Here is a 21132-nt window from a genome sequence, read left to right as displayed (position 1 = left end):
GGATCGGTTTGATCCGATCCAATCAAGTAAATCCAAATTCATTTCGGTTTTCAAACCATGGATCCGAATTGTCCAAACTAAATTCAAATCCGATCCGATCCGATCCGATCCAATTACAATTCGGTTGGATCGGTTTTTATAATTTGGTTTTAAAAAACCGAAACATTTTAAAACGACGTATAATTATAATATTACCCAACTTTACACAAGAAGCAAAAATAAATAATTTAGTTGTGATTGGAAATTTATAAAAAACTAATAAGAAGATATATTATAGTTAAATATTTTATACATACAAAACTTTCGAGAGAATGCATATTAATGTTTTTTTTTATCGGATGAAACGTTTTCAACCTATTTGAAAAAATAAATTACAAAATTAATAAATAATTATAGATATATATTATAAATAGATAAATAATAAATGTTTATTTGGTTTTTTTGGACTATTCGGTTCTTATTTTATAAACCAAAACCAACCCAAAATCTAAAATAATAATTCAGTTTTGTTGGAAACCAATCCAAAAATTCGAATATCCGAACCAAATATTCCAATTGTATAATTCGGTTTTATCCGAATAGTGAACAGCCTAAACATGAGTCCCAAAACACAAATAAAATTAAAAAGAATGTCATAAATTTCCGCAAACGAAAAACGTGTTAAATTATAAAGTGCAAAAAGATTTTCCATAAAAGTTGTCCAACTGTTTAACAAGTGTAGTATATAAACCAAAGAGGCAAGAATCTCCAAATACCCATTACACATCTCATTTTAAACAACGTTAGCTTTCATACATAGCGAGATGTGTAAATCTGAGGGGATGAGTGAATTCTTTCATAAGGGGAAGCCATTTTTTGCTGTTGTTTTCATACAGTTCGGGTTTGCAGGCATGTACATTCTTTCTAAACTGGCATTGAATGAAGGAATGAGCAATTACGTATTTGTTGTTTATCGCCATGCAGTCGCCACTCTTGTCATGGCCCCTTTCGCGATTCTTCTTGACAGGTTATACTGCGATTAACATGCAGCGGACTGAAAGTGAGACTAGCAATGTCAATGGGACCAACATTGCAATTGTTTCTCTCACCCAAAAAGATGGAACAAGGACACACTCTCCATCTCTTGTCTTGCAAAAGTTTTAAATACCATTCTTGTGATTATCATCAAGCCCTCGAAAACTTGTCCGGTCCGTATAAACACAGTTTATATAGATTTGTTTTTTATTAATTCTTAATTACATTTTGTAAACCAGGAAAACTAGGCCAAAAATGACACGTCCGATTTTCTTCAAGATTATGATTCTTGCATTACTAGAGTAAGTTTAAGAAAACGAAATCTAAAACATTCTAACATATTGCTTAAATAACAAGCTTTTATATGTTTTTGGCAGGCCAGTTATTGATCAAAATCTTTATTTTATGGGTCTCAAAGCTACCACAGCCACTTTTGTAGCTGCAATGTCGAATGTTCTTCCTGCTATAACTTTTGTCATGGCATGTATTTTAAGGTAAAAAGATAGTATTAACTTGCATGCAAAAGAGACATGACTATTTATACATAAGTTTATGCATAAAAAGCCTCGGTATTATGATATTTTCAGAGTTGAGAAGCTAAACCTAAAGAGCATCCGTAGTCAGGCCAAGGTATTGGGGACAATGACAACTGTTGCAGGTGCCATGGTGATGACACTTATTAAAGGCCCGATTTTAGAGCTTTTTTGGACAAAAGGAAGAACGTATCATGAAGTTGCAACCAGTGGGGTAGATCTTCACAATTCTCTCAAGGGTACTTTTATGATCACTCTTGGATGCGTCAGTTGGTCTGGTTTCATGATTTTGCAAGTAAGAGTACCTATAAACTATGATAGTGTTAGTGTTTAGTATGACAGAAGAAATGCAATGGTTTAATTCTGTGGAATTAAAAAAAAAGCTCATTTTGCCTATTTTAATTGTTTCCTTCCATTTTTGTAAATTGATTCGGTGTTTTTTTCCTTCAGGAAACGGATTTTAAAAAGTGTAGAATAACCTACATTTATTTATAGAATTTTTGTTCACAAAAATGTTTTTTGAAAGAACTTCATGATTTTAGTTATATTATAGATTTATTTTCTAAAAGTAACTTCTTTATTTGTTTTTTAACGAGCTTTTTTATGATTATTTTTTTGGTTATGTAAATAACAAATTCAGTAATTATAATTAAAAACAATGTTAAGACTATACATTGCATCTGTATATAATATAAAACTACGTGTGAGATTCATTTATTACATGAATTTATTTAAAAGAAAAAATTAATACAAAGTTCTAAGCATTTAACAATTTTAATTTATAAGAAAAATGAGAAAAAAAATATTGAATTATTAAAATCAAAATATTTTTTCTTTTTTAAATTTAAATATATAATTTAGATAAATAAACATAGGAAACTAAGAAGACTTTAATTTATGGTTTTTGAAATTAGAAGAAAAAAGTCCATTAATAAAATAGATATGTATTTATTATCATATTTATTGCAAATATGTGGAATTTAATAAAAAAATAAAATTACATGGGAAATAAAAATTAATTTAAAATAACCACAATATAACATGTGGCAATATTAATAAAAATGTTACACGAATAGATATTCATTTCATTATATTAGTTTAAACCAATCAAACATGATCATATATAAAAAATATATATAATATTTCATTATCTTGTTTATTCTTTTACACTGATCATTGTGTTCTTTTCTTCATTCCATTACATCCAACCAAACATACCCAATAGTAACAATAGCTAGAGGTATAGATCAGACCCGTCCTAGAGGGTAGACGATAGGGGTGACCGTTCAGGATTCATGTTTTAGGAGGGCCCAAATTTTTTATATACTTTATTATATATAAATGCTAGTACAAGTAATTTCCATTCAATTATCGAGTTAATATAAAAAAGAAGATGAAATTTTTGTGAATTTAGGGGCCTTTTTTCTTTCTCTCGCCTCGCCTTGGGTCTAAAATATGTTTGGAATGGTCTTGGCTTAAATTGTATCTCTAACTTGTCTTGTATACTTATAGTCGATCACCCTAAAGTCTTATCCCTCTGAGATATCTCTAACTGCTTGGATATGCTTAATGGGAACAATTGAGGGAGGGATATTGGCATTGATAATGGAGAGGGGAAATCCCACAGCCTGGGCAATAAAGTGGGACACCACACTAATGGCAACTGTATACACAGTAAGGATGCCAAAATTAAGGTTTTCATACTTCAACACATTTTAACCATCAAAACAAGCAAATTTGTGTTGTCTGTACATGTATATATATGTGTGTGTGTGAATCTAAAGCTCTTTGATTGTGTGATCTTGATGCAGGGAATAGTGTGTTCGGGTCTAGCATATTACATCCAAGGACTAGTAATGAAAGTCAAAGGTCCTATTTTTATGACTGCATTTTATCCATTGTGCATGGTAATTGTAGCTGTGATGGGTTCCATCATTCTAGCTGAGCAAATGTACCTAGGAAGGTATCTTTTTCAGTTCATTAATTTGGTTGGTAGTGTTAACATGAAGTAATGATAAGCTAGCTAATTAATTAACATTTTCACAGGGTTATCGGAGCCATTGTCATAGTTGCAGGGCTTTATCTTGTTGTTTGGGGTCTTAGCAAGGACAACAAGCTTCCATCTGTACCCATTGACGAGAAAATAATAGCACTAGAAGAACAGATGCCGGATAAAGAATGTGAAGAAAGTCTTTATCAGAAGGTCATAATAACCGTCTAATAAATTTCATGTTCTAAGCATTCTCATGTCTCTAATAAGTGTGTGTCATGCACGTGGATACCACTGTTGTCAATATCTCAAATGGAAATTCCATTGTTATCCATATTACCACATGTTTTATTAATGTTATGGAGTCTGAAAATCACTTAATCAAAGTTTTACGTGGTGATGTAGCGTTATTATCGTCACTACTAAAATCTGATCCATTGAATAGGCATCGTAATCTTTATGTTTGTTGAAGGTACCCATGGGTACGCTATTCTAATGTCGTGTAGTGAAAAATCAAGATTCTTGTATTATTCTTTCTGAAAATATATATATGAACCAATTGTTATAGAATCATTATTCTCCATGCTGAAAATATGTACCAACATCTTACACTTGTAACATCCGGACTTTCTGGTATATTATTGTGTGTTTAATTTTTTTTAAGATTTATGGAGTGACTCGACGAGTTGTGAGTCGAGTTGTCCGCGTAGGATTAATGAATGGACTCGATAAGTCAGAGAGCCGACTCGCCAAGTAGGTGTTGGGCAGAGAAACTGTAACATCCCAATTTTCAAGGCCAAAAATTTCATTTTTAATTAAGTAACTTATAAAATAGTTTACCAAAAACATTGCCAATGTCATATCAATTTATAAAACCGTAACAACGCGTCTCAAAACCATATCATCAATAGTAATAAAAATCAGAGAAAACTCAATGCGGAAATCATGTATGTGTGTGTGTGATGCGCTGCTACACCGCCGACTCCTTTTTTTAGATGAAGAGGTACCTGAAACCAAAACCGAAACTGTAAGCACAAAGCTTAGTGAATTCCCCCATCATACCACATACCATACAATCATACATACTGCCGGACAATTCTGGGGTGCCCGACCTACCCATGTCAAGCCATTCTGGGGTGCTGACTACCCGTGTCAACCCATTCTGGGGTGCTGACTACCCGTGTCAAGCCATTTTGGGGTGCCTGCCTACCCTCTGGTCTATCTCACCTGGTCACGGGGACTATTTTACCCCCTACTACTATCACATAATAACATATCATAAACATGCTGTCAGACATATCTGGGGTGTCCGACCTACCCTCTGGTCTATCTCACCTGGTCACGGGGACTATTTTACCCCCTACTACTATCACATAATAACATATCATAAACATGCTGTCAGACATATCTGGGGTGTCCGACCTACCCTTCGGTCCTAATAACCGATCGTGGGACTATTCCCATCCTAATACCACTATCACATAGAACATAACATACTAGCATATAGAACACATCAAGTAATAGCAAACCAGGCAATTATCACAAAGATAATCATCTCAGCTGTAATCAACTACTAGTGCGTCGACCTTGATGCCTTAGACCCACTTCTGCTGGAAGGTAACTCACCTCAATGTCGCGTAGTGTCTGTACTGTCCTCGGCGTGAAAATCGACTTTCCTCGACTCCTCAATCCTTACATGATAACTCTTCTAAGTTATCAATTCGTATTCACAACCCCTACAAGGGTCAACTCAAAGCCATGTTAAAGTCAACCTCCAGTTGACTTGACTCGACGAGTTGGTCTACCAACTTGTCGAGTCCCTATTCCTTCAAAATGATTCAACGCCCGACTCTACTCGTCGAGTCTAGCAACAACTCGACGGGTTCTTCATCAACCATAATATCGGGACCATCTTCAACCGACTTGCCAAGTTCACCCTTGAACTCGTCGAGTTCATCTCCCCTCATGTGAATGTGTTCAGTCTATGACTCGCCGAGTTGTATGAACAACTCATCGAGTCCGTTTTCATGGGTTGGGAGATTGCGTTGGACTCGCCGAGTTTGCTCATACACTCGCCGAGTCCCATGATTCCCAGGTCCATGATCACGTCTATCTTTGTTGAGTCCCCTTCTAGACTCAACCAGATTCCTCCGAAACAAAAGGTTGGGGAACCAATGCTCGACTCGTCAAGTCCCAAGAACAACTCGGTGAGTCCCCTAAAGTCCATGTCCATAAACTCAATTTCTGTTTATCTTATCTCATCCAAAGGGTAGATCTGACCTCCTAGGGTCGATATAACACGTGAAGTTACGAACTTTACATCCATGCATGGGTCTTTAAGCTCAAAAGGAGCAAAAATGAGACCTACAAGATGTATGGGGCTCTCATGGCCATAAAGTTGGCACCTTCATGCCATGAGAACCTTCCAAAGTCTAAGATTTGAAGCCATATCTCTACATTACACCCCACAACCCGAAAATGGATTAGAAATGCCCTAAAGATACCAAAATCCAAGCCTTAAAGTTGATTAAACACATGAAAAGTCAAGATTGAAGATTTTTACCTTAGATGAGCTAGAAATGGAACACAATCTCTGGATCTTCTAGCTTCAACTTGAACTCCCAAGCTCCTTTCTTCTTCTCAAGCTTCATAAGCACCAAAAATGCACAAAAATGGCTTAAGAGCACTCAAACAAGGCTAGGGTTTCAGTTTAAGGTCTTCTGGAAGTGTGAGGGACGATGAAGGCTGATATGGGAGGAAATAAGTTGTTTTAATAAGATGAAAACCCTTAACTTTAGGGTTTCACTTAAACAACACCTACTTGCCGAGTCGGTCTCCTAACTCGTCGAGTAGGTCACTTAAACCCCCGAAGAACGACGAGTCTACTCGACGAGTTGGGCCTCTAAGTCGTCAGAGTAAAACATGAAGTCTTTTTGAATTAAATACGTACTAGGAATTAGGTGTTACAAATCTCCCCCACTTATCTTAGACTTCACCCTCGAAGTCTGCTGCTGAGTCCTGGAAGAGCTCGGGGTAGTGCTCCCTCATCTCGTCCTCCGACACCCAGGTCCACTCCGAGCCCTTGTAGTGCTGCCACTGCACCTTCACCAGCTGCACCCTCTTGTTCCTCAGATCTTTCGACTTCCTGTCAAGGATCACCACTGGCCGCTTGATGTGATTTATGTTGTCATCTACCTGAATATCCTCCAAGGGCACCACTGCCGAATTGTCCACCAGACACTTCCGTAACTAGGAGACATGAAAAGTGCTATGAATCTGACTGAGTTCAGCTGGCAGGTCCAACCTATATGCCACCTTGCCCACCCGAGCTACAACCCTGAAAGGTCCAATATACCTGGGGCCCAGCTTGCCCCGCTTCCTGAATCGAATGATGCCCTTCCAAGGCGACACTTTCAGGAGTACCATATCCCCGACCTGGAACTCCAGGTCCGATCGACGCTTGTCGGCATAACTTTTCTGCCGACTCTGAGCAGTTTGAAGCTTGCTCCGAACCTGTTGGATCCTCTCTGTAGTCTTGAGTACCACTTCGGTACTCCCCATGACCCTCTAACCAACCTCACCCCAGCATATCGGGGTCTTGCACTTCCTCCCATACAACATCTCGAAGGGAGGACGGTCGATACTCGCATGATAGCTGTTATTATAGGAAAACTCCGCCAGAGGAAAGTAAGTATCCAAAATACCTTCGAAGTCTAAAACACATGCCCGCAGCATATCCTCCAGAGTCTGGACGGTCCGCTCGCTCTGACCATTCATCTGCTGGTGAAAGGCGGTGCTAAAGTGCAGACGAGTACCCAACTCATCATGAAACTTCTTCTAGAACTTGGAAGTGAACCATACATCGCTGTTGGAAATCACTGAGACTGGCACCCCATGCCGCGCCACTACCTCCCTGATATAGATGTCGGCCAACTTTTCGGCCGAAATTCTCTCCTAAATCGGAATAAAATGGGCGCTCTTGGTCAATAGATCAGCGATGACCCAAATCGAATCCACGCCTCACACGGTCCTGGGAAGCTTAGTGATAAAATCAATAGTGATATCCTCCCATTTCCACAGCGGGACATCCAACAGCCGGATCTTGCTGTGAGGCCTTTGGTGCTCTTCCTTGACCTTCCCGTGGGTCAGGCATCTCTCCACAAACCAATCTACGTCCCTCTTCATACATGGCCACCAATAATCAAGACGTAGATCCATGTACATCTTCGTCGCCCCGGGATGGATAGAAAACCTGGATTTGTACGCCTCCTCCATCAATACCTGGTGCACACCTCCATGATATGGCACCCACACCCTACGGCGAAGAGTCAACAATCCACGACTGTCATAGTCGAAGGAGGAAACCTAACCCACAATACGCTCGCTCTTCAAATGTTTCTCCTTCATAGCCTCCTGCTAGGCCTCCCGAATCCGCTCCAATAGCAGAGTCACAACTATCATCTTCATACCAATATCCCTGATCGGCGCTGCCTTGCGGCTAAGCGCGTCGGCCACGACATTGGCCTTCCTCGGGTGGTAGAGGATCTCACAATCATAATCCTTTACCACATCGAGCCACCGACGCTGCCTCATTTTCAGATTTGGCTGACCCATGAGATACCTCAGGCTCTTGTGGTCCGTGTAAATGGTACAACGAATCGCATAGAGGTAATGACACCAAATCTTGAGGGCGAAAACAACAGCCCCCAGCTCCAAATCATGCGTCGAATAGTTCTCCTCGTGAGGCTTCAGCTGCCTCGAAGCGTAATCGATAACATGCCCTCTCTGCATCAATATCGCGCCCAAACCCAAGATGGACGCATCGCAATATACTACAAAATCCTCCATTCCCTCCGACAGTGCTAAGATTGGTGCCTCGCATAATCTCTGTCTCAACGTCTCAAATGTGGCCTGCTGCTCAGGACCCCAGAGAAAGACCACGACTTTCCTCGTCAACCGGTTCAGGGGCACGACTATCTTGGAGAAGTCCTGAATGAATCTCTGATAATAGCCTGCTAGTCGCAGAAAGCTCCGAATCTCATATGGAGACCTCGGAACCTCCCACCTCATCACAGCTTCCACATTGGCCGGGTCAACCAAAATCCCATTTTGGTTGACAAGGTGCCCAAGAAACTACACCTCGCGCAACTAGAACTCGCACTTAGGGAACTTAGCATACAAGCTCTCCCTCCTTAAAGTATCTAGAACCTCCCGCAAGTGCTCCTTATGCTGCTCCTGCGTCTTGGAATAAACCAAGATGTCATCGATGAAAACTATCACAAACCGATCCAACATCGGTCTGCACACGCGATTCATGAGATTCATGAACACGGTATGAGCATTGGTGAGCCCGAAAGGCATTACCACGAACTCATAGTGACCATAACCCGTCTGAAAAGCAGTCTTCTGCACATCCTCCTCTCTGACCCACATCTGATGATAAACTGAACGCAAATCAATCTCGGAGAACCAAGATGCTCCCTGAAGCTGGTCAAAGAGGTCATCAATCCTCGGGAGTGGGTAACGATTCTTCACCATTACCTTATTCAACTCCCGATAATCCATACACATCCGATGCGACCCGTCCTTTTTCTTCACAAATAAAATCGGGGCTCCCCAGGGTGAACTGATTGGTCTAATAAATCCCTTGTCTAACAGCTCCTACAGCTGTGTAGACAACTCTTGCATCTCAAGAGGAGCCAACCGATACGGTGCCTTGGCTATCGGAGCCGCACCAGGGAGTAAGTCGATCCTGAACTCTACCTGCCTCTCCGGAGGTATCCCAGGAAACTCCTCAGGGAATACATCCGTGAAATCTTGTACCGCTGGCACATCGCCCACCATCACCTTACCCGCCTCCCAGGTATCCATAACATAAGCGACATATCATGCGCAACCCTGCTGGAGGTAGCGCCTAGCCCTCACTGCTGAACATAAGGCTGGTCCTCGTTTTGGCCTCTCGCCCTGAATCACCAACTCTCCCCCACTTGGGGTCCTGATCCGTACCAACTGTTGCGTGCCGTCGATCACCGCCCCATTGGGGCGTAGCCAATCCATGCCTATAATAACCTTATGGGAACCAAGTCACCCAGGTAGCGCTCCTCGAACAATCTCAAAACACAATCCCTGAAAACCTCTGATGCTCGCACTGACCGTTCGTTCGCAATCTCAACCTCTAGAGGGCAATCCAACATGCCCGAGGACTCAAGAAACCTCTTGCTAAGCGCAAGAGAGATGAATGATTGGGTAGCACCTGAATCAAACGACACCTGAATTGGAATACCATTCACATGGAACGATCCCGTCACCACATCGGGTGCGGCGCGTGCCTCTTCGGCTGTCAACTGAAATGCTCGAGTCCGCACCACCGGAACCTCTGTCTTGACCTTGGCCATCCGCAACTCGTGCTGTCGCTGGAGTCGGCGCCACCACCGGTGCCGCTGCTGATGCTGCTGACAACCTAGGGCAGTTGGCCTTTTTATTGCCCCTCTGATTGCAATGGAAGCAAATCAGGTCTGATGTTTGAATTGTGAGGGCGGGGTAGTACAATCCCTGCCAAAGTGCCCCATCTTGCCGCACTTGTAGCAACCTGACGATCCCACTCTACAAGCTCCCTCATGCGGCCTGCCGCATATCCTACAGCTGCTCTGGCCCAGCTGGCCCTTCGACCTATTATCGGATCCCTTGGGTTTCCTCGCCGAAACCCCCGTAACCTGCTCAATCTCTGCCTTCCTCTTCCTGATGTGCTCCAAATCAATCTCCCTCTCCCGCGCCCTAGCAATCATGGACTCCAGGGTCGGGCAAGCTGAATAGCTGACATGCTCCCGGATATTAGCCCTCAACATATCATGGTAGCGGGTGTTCTGCATCTACTCATCCCCCGCATACTAAGGTACCAACAAATCCCTCTCCCTGAACTTGGCAGTGATATCCGCCACTGTCTCGGGCGTCTGTATCATATCAAGAAACTCCCTGGCTGGCTGCTGAAGCTCCACAGCTATTGCAAACTCAGCCCTGAACCTGGTCATGAAATCTGACCAAGTCATAGCCTCGATAGCTGGGGCTCCCAGTGAGTCACCGACTGACTCCCACCAATTCCTAGCTCTATCCCTTAAACACCCTGCAACAAAGCGGACCTTTGACCACTCTAGGAAGAAGCTCATCGAGTGTGCACTCAATGTCTGCGATCCATATCCTGGTGGCAATGGGGTCCTTCACCCCGTGACAGTCTGGCGCACCACTCCACCTGAAGTCCTTGAAGGACAGTGTGCTCGTACCCGACTGGCTAGACGCCAAATCACTCTTGAATATTCGGAGGCGATCCTCCATCAGCTCGATAATGATCGGGGTCGCCCCAAGGATACCTCTCGTGATCTCAGATGGGATGAACTCGCGCAACCCATCATCAACCTGCTCAGATCCTGCACCTGAGCCTGTTCCTGATCCAGACCCAGATCCTGAACCTCCTACTTCATGTTGCATAATCGCCATACTCAAAATAAACACATAAACGTTAGGATAATACATATTCTCGAGAAGTCTCCCACACTCTCCAAGTTTCCTGGTTCCATCTTGGCCCTCCTTGAATCGAGTACATATCCTCTACTTCCAATAGTACGGTCCAATACTACCTTCCACATCTATCCGTACTTTCCTCAAGAATTTCCTCGACCTCACCGAGTCCCTTTTTACTAATACAATTTTCCAACTAATCTCATCCTAGGCTTTTCCTAGAGCACTCTCCGACCTACTCTCCGCCATCAGCTGCACAAGGAGTCCCTACCATCTTTCCCTAACTAGCTTGCGGATACCATTACATATCCGCTTACTAGTTAGTTAAAGCTAGTCGGAACCCCTATCAGCACAAAGCAAGCAGCATTCATGCATTGAGTAACCAAATCAAGCATAACCTACTCAGGCTACCATACTGCTGACTAACAGCTCTAACATATAGCTCAATATGCTCCTACAACAGGCATACACGGTATCCTTCCTAGATCCTTAGCCCTATTCTAGCATGCAGTTCTCATAAGCACATATCAGGCATTTAAGGCATCCTCCTAGATCCTTAGTACTAATCTAGCATGCAGTTCTCATAATCATATCATATAACATAACGTAACAAGTATGGGTATCTTGGGGAAAATTTACTTGAGCTCGGCCGGTCGTATGCATCACACACCTCGTTCTTTCTCAAAATTCTTTAACTTAGGTTTTAGAAAACTATTTTTCTTGTAAAAATATTTCAAGCCATCGATTTGAGTCCAGACACCCCCCGAGGGTGTGTCTGAATCCCTCAAACCAAGGCTCTAATACCAACTTGTAACATCCCAATTTTCAAGGTCAAAAATTTCATTTTTAATTAAGTAACTTATAAAATAGTTTACCAAAAACATTGTCAATGTCATATCAATTTATAAAACGATAACTGATAAGTTTATTAAACTTTTGATCGATTAGATCTTATAACAGGCGAATCAAGAAAGTAATATCAGTAAGATGAAAACTCAAGAATGGATCTGAAAGAGTCGAATGATTCAATTAACTCAATCCTCAGCAGAGCTCGATGAAGAACTTCCGCTGTAGAGGATATTAGGGTTACAAAAGATATCAATGATAAACGCTATAAAAATCTCTATCAAAAAATTACGTTCAAGAATGCATGCAAGCATCTATAAATAATAAACCCTACAAAATAACTCACGGATGGACAGGCCCATACCGGAGACTAAACTGGACTAGCTAACGAGCCCAAGACGCAACACTAACTGGACCTAACAATCTCCCCCTTTGCGTCAATTGGAGCGAGACTATCACTTCTTCTTGCTGGGTCCAGCTGGCGGAACCTTCTTAGTGGTATCAAACAGACGAGGAATAAGAGCAAGGATTGTCTGTCTGGAGCAAATGTACCGCTGAATCATATCATCGAAGTACTTCTTGTCATCTGCTGAGTTTTGCTTGCAGCGATGAATGATACCTAAAACATGTTCCATAGTGGTGTAGATATGTTTATCTGCCAGAGTGAACAGGCATTTTTGGCCTTCGTTTCTGGTAAACATAACATAATTTCTTTTCGGGTCTATCTTCCCCATATGCATCATGTTTAGATCACTTTCTGAGCCAACAGGAGAAATAGTGGGCTTTTTCTTGAAGATACTAGTGATCTCTTGATCCACCTTGGCAACTTCCATTATGTAGCAGACAAGCATCCTCTTGAAGTGGTCAATGATCGGACCATACTCTGCTTCATTTGTGAGAAGGATGTTGTGCAAGATTATCCAATCATGTGGATTCAAATTAGGAAGATCAGCTAGCGAAATGGCATGTTCGGTCTTGGCGGAACCCCTCAGCACCTTGAAGCGAACGTTCGTGAAGTTCCCTTCCCGATACAGCTTGAGGACCCGAACGTTGATAATCTTCTGAGCGCTCCAGGTTTGATACTGTGGTTGAGCAGCCCTCAGATGGAACTCGACCAGATCCCTGTCAACCTTTGGATGAGGATGAGGGATATCAGAAATGTTGTCAAAGGCATGGAAGATGAAGGCCTTTCGGGTCAGTGACATGTCAAACTGAGAGTCGACAGAGTTGATGCGATCCAGTGAAATCACCGGTTCGAGCCACAAGATGCTTCGGGTTTCAATTGCTTTTTTCAGCAACTTCTCAAGAGTCCATGGAGGAAAAAGGGTTTTCCTACTCTCAAGAAGGTCGTGAGCCTCTTTCATCTTCCTCAGCCTCTCTAGCAACCCAAGCGCTCACATCAGCATCCTTATCTCGCCCTTGCTTCTTTAAGAGATCTGCAATAGTCTCTTTATCATCATCGCTCTCTTCAGCAATTTTCTTCCCCTTGTCTTTGACACCCGAACCTGAGTCTTGGCCTATTGGAGGAGGTTCGGTTGTTTTTGTTGCTGTAGAAGTAGGATGCGGTTGAGATACATTCTCTCCCCCTTGTTTCAGAATGGACACGAACTCAAGGAGCCCTTCAATTTTGCTCAGGAGAGAAAGAGCAGGAGCAAGCTTTTCCACAAGAGTACGCCTCACTGAATAGTTTAATATTGGATCATGTGCTTCAAGGATGTTGGAAAGGGCAGCGTGGACATCTGAAACACATGAAGACACAATCTCTCGTTCAGATCAAAGAGAATCAATCTCCTTTTGAGAACTGGAGAGTTGAAGATTCTTGATCTTGAGAGCAGTGGTCTTTCGAGCGAGAGCGTCCATGAGGGAGTTCTCGGCAGCAAGATCTTCTTGGAGCTTGGTGAGGCGCTCCTCAATAGTCGCCTTAAACGCTGAGTTGTCCTCAGTGAGAGATTGACGAAGAGTGGCAAAGGACTGCATTTCTGAGGCAACTGAGGTAGCCAGCTTGTTGACAATGGGGTCAAGCTTCGTTTTATTGGCATCGACAGTTTCCTGTAAAGACTGCAAGAGAGAAGAAGCATCAGCCAATAGTTTTTCGACTTTTTCGGTCGCTGCAGCACAGGCCTTGGTGGAGGCGTCAATAGCGGCAGTTGCCGAGCTGATGGAGGCTTCATGAGCTTTAGAGAAAGCATCAACAATCTTATGAATAGCAGCTTCAGAAATGGTAGACTGTGATGAAGAAGAAGAGGAAGCGATGAGAGAATCAATATTCTCGCGAAGCTCCTTGAGATGCTTTTTGGTAACGGGAGCATCATCATCATCGTCACTTTGCACCTGATACAGACTGTAATAGACCGAATCAAATGTCATGTCCTCCCCACCTAAAAAATGTTCGTCATTGTCTGTGGAGGGAGCAGGAGATGAGGGTGGAGGGGATGGTGGAGGCTCGGTTGTGGAAGTAGGTTCAGGTTTTGATGTGTGTTCGGTAGTGGGGGTGGGTTCGGGTGCGTTAGTAGGAGCCCCCGTATCAGATACGTTGGTTCTTACTTCAGCGATTGTTGTGGTAGCTTCAATGAAAATGGGAGGGGGTACTGGCATAGAAGTAGGTGGTATTTGAGTGGTGGAGGTTATGGGGGGAATGGAAATAGGAATGGTGATTGGTGGAGAGGAGACAGGTGAACTGGAAAAATGTACTTCTAGGGTAGGCGATCGTGGAGGAGTGTTACCACGGGGAGACTCGTCGGAGTCTGAATTTTCTTCCTCAGATTCGCTTGAGGAGGAAGCAAGAATCAGTTTTCGCCTAGGTTGGGTTTTCCTCTTCTTCAGTGGAGGAGATTGATCAGCCTTGGTGGGTTTTCGTTTCTTCGGAGAAGGGCATTTTGCTCCCTTTCCAACTTGCTTGTCTTTGCCCTTTTCATTTTTCTTTCCCCTTGGAGCGGGCTTATCAGCTTCGTGGATGGATTTGATCATCTCACGAGTGAGATCTCTAGGACCAGAGCGACGAAACTCCTTGTAAGTTCAGATGATACGGCTATCGGCAGGAACGTCTCCAAACATTGACTCAGGGATGGAGCTAATAAACTGAAATTTTGATGCATCGGAGACTATTATCTTCGTGGTATGGAAAGTACCTATCGAAGAGAGTGGAGAATTAGCAACAACGGGGACATGATACTTGTCCATCACCCATTTTGTGACTAGAGTCCAGAAGCGAGCGTAGGAAATCTCTGAGTGTCGAGATGTGGAGGCAAGACTCTGAATCAGCTGCTGCCATAACACAGACCCATAGTCGAGGTTGATACCGTTGTATACCCTATAAAGAATCGTGATGAACAGACGACTCGCTCCGTCTGAACCGGCACTGCGTTCCGATAACCCCTTGAATAGCACTGTAAATAACCCGTTCCATTGTGGAGGCAGGCACGATTTCTTGAACTTAGTGACCGTCGTCAGAACCTCTGTGTACCCCATGTTATAGAACATGGAACACAAGTGACCTACTGGAATGGATTCAGGGTTAACCCTAGATGAATCAGGTTCAAACCCTAAAAGCGAACAGAATCGCTGCTTGGAGATGGATGCCTTGTGATCAAGAATGTCGAAGAAAATTCTATCGACAGACTTATCATAATGAGCAGTGGTAAAGATTTGGGATAAACATTCCATTGGAATAGCTTCAGCTTTGGTGAGAGCGGGAGCAAGCGGCGAGTATTTGAGGCATTCGATGATCGGGAACATGAAGGCATCATAAACATGTGGAGTAAGATCGATGATCAGACTCTGTTGAGGACGAATTGGCAGGATGTGGGAAGTGGCATGAACAGAAGATGAATCCGCCATTGAAGTGAAGAAGTTGGGAGAGATGATGAACAGTAGAATACTCAAAGCGTTTCTTGCACTCTGAATTTTGGGTGCAGTAAAGAGGTAAATAATGGTCGAAGTTACCTTTTATACTGTGGCAAAGGAGAGAGAGGAATCCGTTCCCAAATCTTCAAAGGAAATACGAAGGGTTTTTCGGAGGTGATTGATGCGTGACAGTTAGTAGCCCTGATGATTACGCAGGAGAGAGAAGAACTGTCCCGATTCACGCACCTTCCCATCAGACGCCGTTTAAAAAAAAAAACGGTTCCACTTCGCACGCCTGTCATTCAAGCGCCGTTTGAAAATCAAAGCGATTGGACTCCCGCCTGAGTCAACATCTTATCCCTTTAGAGGGAACGCCATCTTAAAGCAAAATGACCACGTGTAATAATGTGAGCCACACCTCTTTCAAAAAAAAATTGCCTTGTAAGTAATGAAACCAGAATTATGGAAAATCAAAAAGATTTTCGTGCTTAGTGTGTAAAAGGAAAAGAAATAAAGCAACACATATGTGGGAAATTGTGATGTCAATAAAGACACAAAACAATAGATCCCGAGCACGAATCGCTTCCTTCAAAGTCAAGACAGACCTTAAAGTGTTTGTTTGGTTTCCCGTTGAATAACGATCAGACACTTATTGAGAAGTGTTGAAAGACTTCTTTTAATCAAGCTAATTAGGGTGGCTTTCGCTTCAGTTTAGAATTCCTGATCTTGACATAAGACAGAAATCTACCGAAGTACTTGTGAGACCAATGTAGTCTGTTGAACAAGTAGGTTTGAAAAGAATCTAAGTGGCATCGTGAAAATATTTTATGTGAAATCTCAAAGAAAAATAAAACTGGATTCCAAGGGAAGAAATGTTATGGGATTTAACAATTTCATAGGAATCACACAAAAAGAAATTAGAGATTTCATGTTACATCCCCATGGATAAGTTCGTCAATTCGTTAGTGAAAGCTAGAACAAAGTTGATTGTTCACCGTCAATGCATAGTAGGTATTGGATTGTGGATTTCACTTAGCACGTAGTGGCACGAAGCTAAGATCATGAATAAAGAAATTGTGTAATCATAAACGTCAGTGGTAATTTTTGAGAGTCTCAAGGGTTACGTTTATGAAGCAAATGAGATGGAGAAAAGTAGTGTAGATGGTGTAAAGAAACCAAAGTACCTCTGCTATTAAAATAAGGACCAAGCAGAAAACTCTTATCTCATGTGAGAAGAGAGTAAGGTTGCTAATGATTAGAATAAATATAAAAGCCTAATTGGGAAGACAAGGTTTGTATATACCAAGTCAGTAAGGCTATTATTCAGAATCGGGTGAGGCTTTGGACACATACAGCAACATGCTTCTAGGGACACTTAACTAATGAAATAAATTTCACACAAATAGCCACACAAAAATATGAGATCAATATATATATATATATATATATATATATATATATATATATATATATATATATCGTACAAATAAAAATAAAAAATAAAAAAATGTTTTTGGAGTTTTTGATTTTTAAAAAAAATAAGAAAAAGATTTTGGAATATTTGATTTAAAGAGAGAAAAAAAATGAGACAAAAAAAAATGTGGAGCCGAACCCGAGCGTTCGGTCTATTTCGGTTGAAAAAAAATAAATTTGAAAAAGAAAAGAACTTTGAAAATAAGAGAACTTTCAAAATAAAAAAACTTTGAAAGTAAGAGAACTTTGAAAATAAAAAAAAAACTTTGAAAATAAGAGAGATGAAATTTGAAAAAGATACAAAAGGTTTATAGCCAAAGAAACTACCGTTGAGTGATAAGCGAAGATAAGAGAATAGGACCGAACCCGAGCGTTTGGTTCATTTCGGCACACACATGAACCGAACCTGAACGTTCGGTTCATTTCGCTTCCAACTTTTAGTTTTGAGAAGTAGTTTTTGGTACTGACTCCGATTCCATCATTCCTAGCCCTTGTAAAATTTTATTGAAACTCGCTTCAGGAAGAGCTTTGGTGAAGATATCAGCCAGTTGATCAGTGGTTCGAACAAAGTGAATTTCGACGTTTCCATCTTCCACGTGATCCTTTATAAAGTGATACCTCAGTGCTATATGTTTGGTCTTGGAGTGTTGCACTGGGTTATGACAGATCCTAATTGCACTTTCTGAATCGCAATAAAGTGGGATCTTTTTCATATTGAGTCCATAATCACGGAGCTGGCTTTGGATCCAAAATCACTTGAGATGTACAGGAGGCAGCTGCAATGTACTCTGCTTCGGTTGTAGACAGAGAAACACATGACTGTTTCTTTGATTGCCAGCTAATCAACTTTTCGTCTAGGAATTGGCAAGGTGCTTTTCCTGTCTAAACCACATCCTCCAAGGTCTGCATCTGAGTAGGCTTGAACGAAGAAACCTGATTTTGATGGATACCATAGACCGAGGGAGGTGGTTCATTTCAGATACCGGAGTATGTTTTTCACTGCAAGCATATGTGGTTCACGAGGATTCTCCTGGAACCTAGCACAATAACACACAAAGAACATTATATCAGGCCTGCTAGCAGTGAGGTACATTAAGGACCCAATCATCTGGCAGTATAACGTTATATCGACTGCCGGTTTTCCAAGGATGGTGTGAGCTTGGTGCCAAACGCTATTGGAACTTTAACCTTTGAGTCTCCCATCATGCCAAATTTAGCAAGAAGAGTCTTGGTGTATGCTTCCTGGTTGATAAAGATGCCTTCGGGTCCCTGTCTAATATTTAAACCAAGGAAAAAGTTAATCAGACCCATTGAGCTCATTTCAAATTTAGTCTCCATCAGCTTTCTGAATTCAACTGTTAAGCTAGGATTCGTTGAGCCAAAGATGATATCATCGAGATAGATTTGAACTATCATAAGGTGGTTACCTTCCTTCTTACGAAAGAAGGTTGGGTCAACCGAACCTTGTTTGAATTTTGACATCTTTAAGAACTTAGTTAGTGTTTCATACCATGCCCTAGGTGCTTGTTTCAGACCATAAACTGCTTTGTCCAGAATATAACAGTGATTTGGGTACTTTTCATTGACAAAACCCGGAGGTTGCTCCACGTAAACCATTTCTTCAAGTTCTCCATTCAGAAAGGCGCATTTTACGTCCATTTAGTATACCTCGAAGTTCTTGTGTGCAACATAGGCCAGAAATATTTGAACAGATTCCAGCCTAGCTACTGGAGCAAAAGTTTCTTCGTAATCAATTCCTTCTTCCTGGCAGTATCCTTTTACCACGAGACGAGCTTTATTTCGAATTACATTACCTTCCTTGTCCATTTTGTTTCTGAATACCCATTTTAGACCAACGACCGAGGCATCTTTAGGAGTTGGAATAAGGCGCCATACTTTGTTTCTTTCAAACTCATTGAGTTCATCTTGCATAGCTTGTACCCAATCGGAATGATCAAGAGCTGTGTTAACAGTCTTAGGCTCAATTTTGGATACGAAAGAATTATACATGCAGAACTCTACTTTGGAGAATAGAGATGATTGATTTGCCTTTAGTTGAGATCGGGTCAGTACCTTTTCAGAGACATTACCCACTATCTGAGATACAGGATGATCTCCGGTCCATTTAATAAGAGGAGGATAATTTGGATCATAAGATGGATCCAATTCAGCGTTGACCATTTCTTCCATTTCAGATTGGCTGTCGTCATCGTAAAACATGTCGGAATTTTCCCCCTCGACTGATGAATCTCTTTGGTATTCAGGTTGGTTCATACCTTCGGGTGCAACCGAACTCTCAGGTGTGGCTGGACTTTCTGGTGCTACAGGACTTTCGGGTGTAGCAGAGCTTTCGGGTGCTACAAGACTTTCGGGTGCTACAGGACTTTCGGGTGTAGCAGGAATAGAATTCTCCCCCTGAAAGTGTGAGTTCGGTTGATTTGAAGGAAATGGATTCTCCCCCTCGACTGAAGTACCTTGCTGAGGAGGTTCGTTTGGAACTTGTTCTCCTTCACCCATTTGTTTGGCTGCATTTTCGATGATTTGCTTTAGATGGTCGATTTTGTTGTCTGTTGCCTTGGCTTCCGAGAGAGTAGCTTTCTCAGGTTCATCGAATAATTCCACAAACTGATCAAACAAATTAGCAATAGTGGCCGTGACCTGACCTGTTTGAGAGAAAATCTCTCTAATTGCTTCTTCAGTAGTCTTTAGCTTCTTGACGTAGTTATTATCGAAAGTCACATAATATGTTTCTTCGATCTTCCTAGAACGCTTATTTAAGACCCGGTATTCTTTTGAAGTAAGAGAATATCCCAAAAAAATTCCTTCATCAACTTTAACGTCAAACTTGTTACGCTGTTCTTTGGAGTTGAAGATGAAACATCGTGAGCCGAACACATGGAAGAATTTTACGTTCGACTTCCTGTTATTGATGGTCTCATAAGGAGTAAGAGAGAAGCGCTTGTTGAGATAAGACCTATTCTGCGTAAAACATGTTGCAGCAGTAGCATCACCCCAGAAATATAAAGGAAGAGAAGCAAAACTTAGCATAGTTCGGGCCGCCTCACATAAGGATCGGTTTCGTCTTTCGACAATTCCATTCTTTTGAGGCGTGTAGGGGGCTGAGAAGTTGTGACTGGTTCCCTTTTCTGTCAAAAAGTCTTCAAATTCTCTATTCTTGAACTCCAGTCCATTGTCGCTCCTAATGTTGCGAACGACTCTTCTCAGTTGCACTTCAACATGCTTAATGAACATCTTTAGCTTAGGAGTAGCCTCAGATTTGTGCTTCAGAAAGAACACCCATGTAAAACATGAGAAATCATCAACAATAACAAGAATATACTTGCTGCCACCAATGCTTTCGATTGATGATGGACCACACAAGTCAATGTGAAGCAACTCAAGTGGTTCAACAACTTTTGTTTTTATGATTGATGGGTGACTTTGACGACTTTGTTTCCCCATTTCACACGCAGCGCACAAGTGTTCTCGATCAAACTTGTGCAATGGAAGACCCCGAACATTACCTCCGGTGACAAGCTTGTTGATGTCTTTGAAGTTGAGATGTGAGAGCCTTCGGTGCCACAACCAGCTATCGTCAGAATGAGCTTTGGACAAAAGACATATAGCTGGATTTCCTTTGATTGGTTTGAGATTGAGAGGAAACATTTCGCCTTTTCGGTCTGATTTGAGAATGACCTTGTTGGATTTCTTCTCTATAATCTCTGAACCTTCGTCGTCGAATGAAACCTTGAGACCGGTACCGCCCACCAGTTGAGATACACTGATGAGATTGTGCTGCAACCCTTCAACGTACGCCACCTTTCTTATTGTAAAGTCTCCATTGGTTATCATCCCATAACCCTTTATCGTTCTATAAGAGTTGTTGCCGAACTTGACATTCCCACCATTTTGAAGAGATCG

General features: G+C 41.9%; 1 protein-coding gene across 1 annotated transcript; it reads left to right on the top strand.

Moving 5' to 3' along the window:
• Positions 1–772: 772 nt before the first annotated feature.
• On the top strand, positions 773–4110 carry LOC145057948 (WAT1-related protein At2g37460-like). The gene is made up of 7 exons (XM_079005864.1): positions 773–1006; positions 1254–1316; positions 1392–1508; positions 1602–1842; positions 3060–3221; positions 3359–3510; positions 3594–4110. The coding sequence occupies exons 1-7, from the start codon at positions 804–806 to the stop codon at positions 3766–3768; spliced, it is 1113 nt and encodes a 370-aa protein (XP_078861990.1). The 5' UTR covers positions 773–803; the 3' UTR covers positions 3769–4110.
• Positions 4111–21132: the final 17022 nt, after the last annotated feature.

This window comes from Lactuca serriola, chromosome 6, assembly GCF_051521515.1.
Source record: "Lactuca serriola cultivar US96UC23 chromosome 6, Lser_US96UC23_V15, whole genome shotgun sequence".
In the NCBI taxonomy this organism is placed as follows: domain Eukaryota; kingdom Viridiplantae; phylum Streptophyta; class Magnoliopsida; order Asterales; family Asteraceae; genus Lactuca; species Lactuca serriola.
Note: the sequence above shows the minus strand (reverse complement) of the source record. Positions and strands in the feature narration are given on the sequence as shown.

What these genes read in the sequence shown, in the direction of transcription:
- LOC145057948 (XM_079005864.1), top strand. Translation starts at nt 804, where the DNA reads ATGTGTAAATCTGAGGGGATGAGTGAATTCTTTCATAAGGGGAAGCCA. An exon ending in GTCATGGCATGTATTTTAAG is followed by an intron (nt 1,509 to 1,601) that starts GTAAAAAGATAG and finishes TGATATTTTCAG; the next exon opens with AGTTGAGAAGCTAAACCTAA. An exon ending in GAGCAAATGTACCTAGGAAG is followed by an intron (nt 3,511 to 3,593) that starts GTATCTTTTTCA and finishes ACATTTTCACAG; the next exon opens with GGTTATCGGAGCCATTGTCA.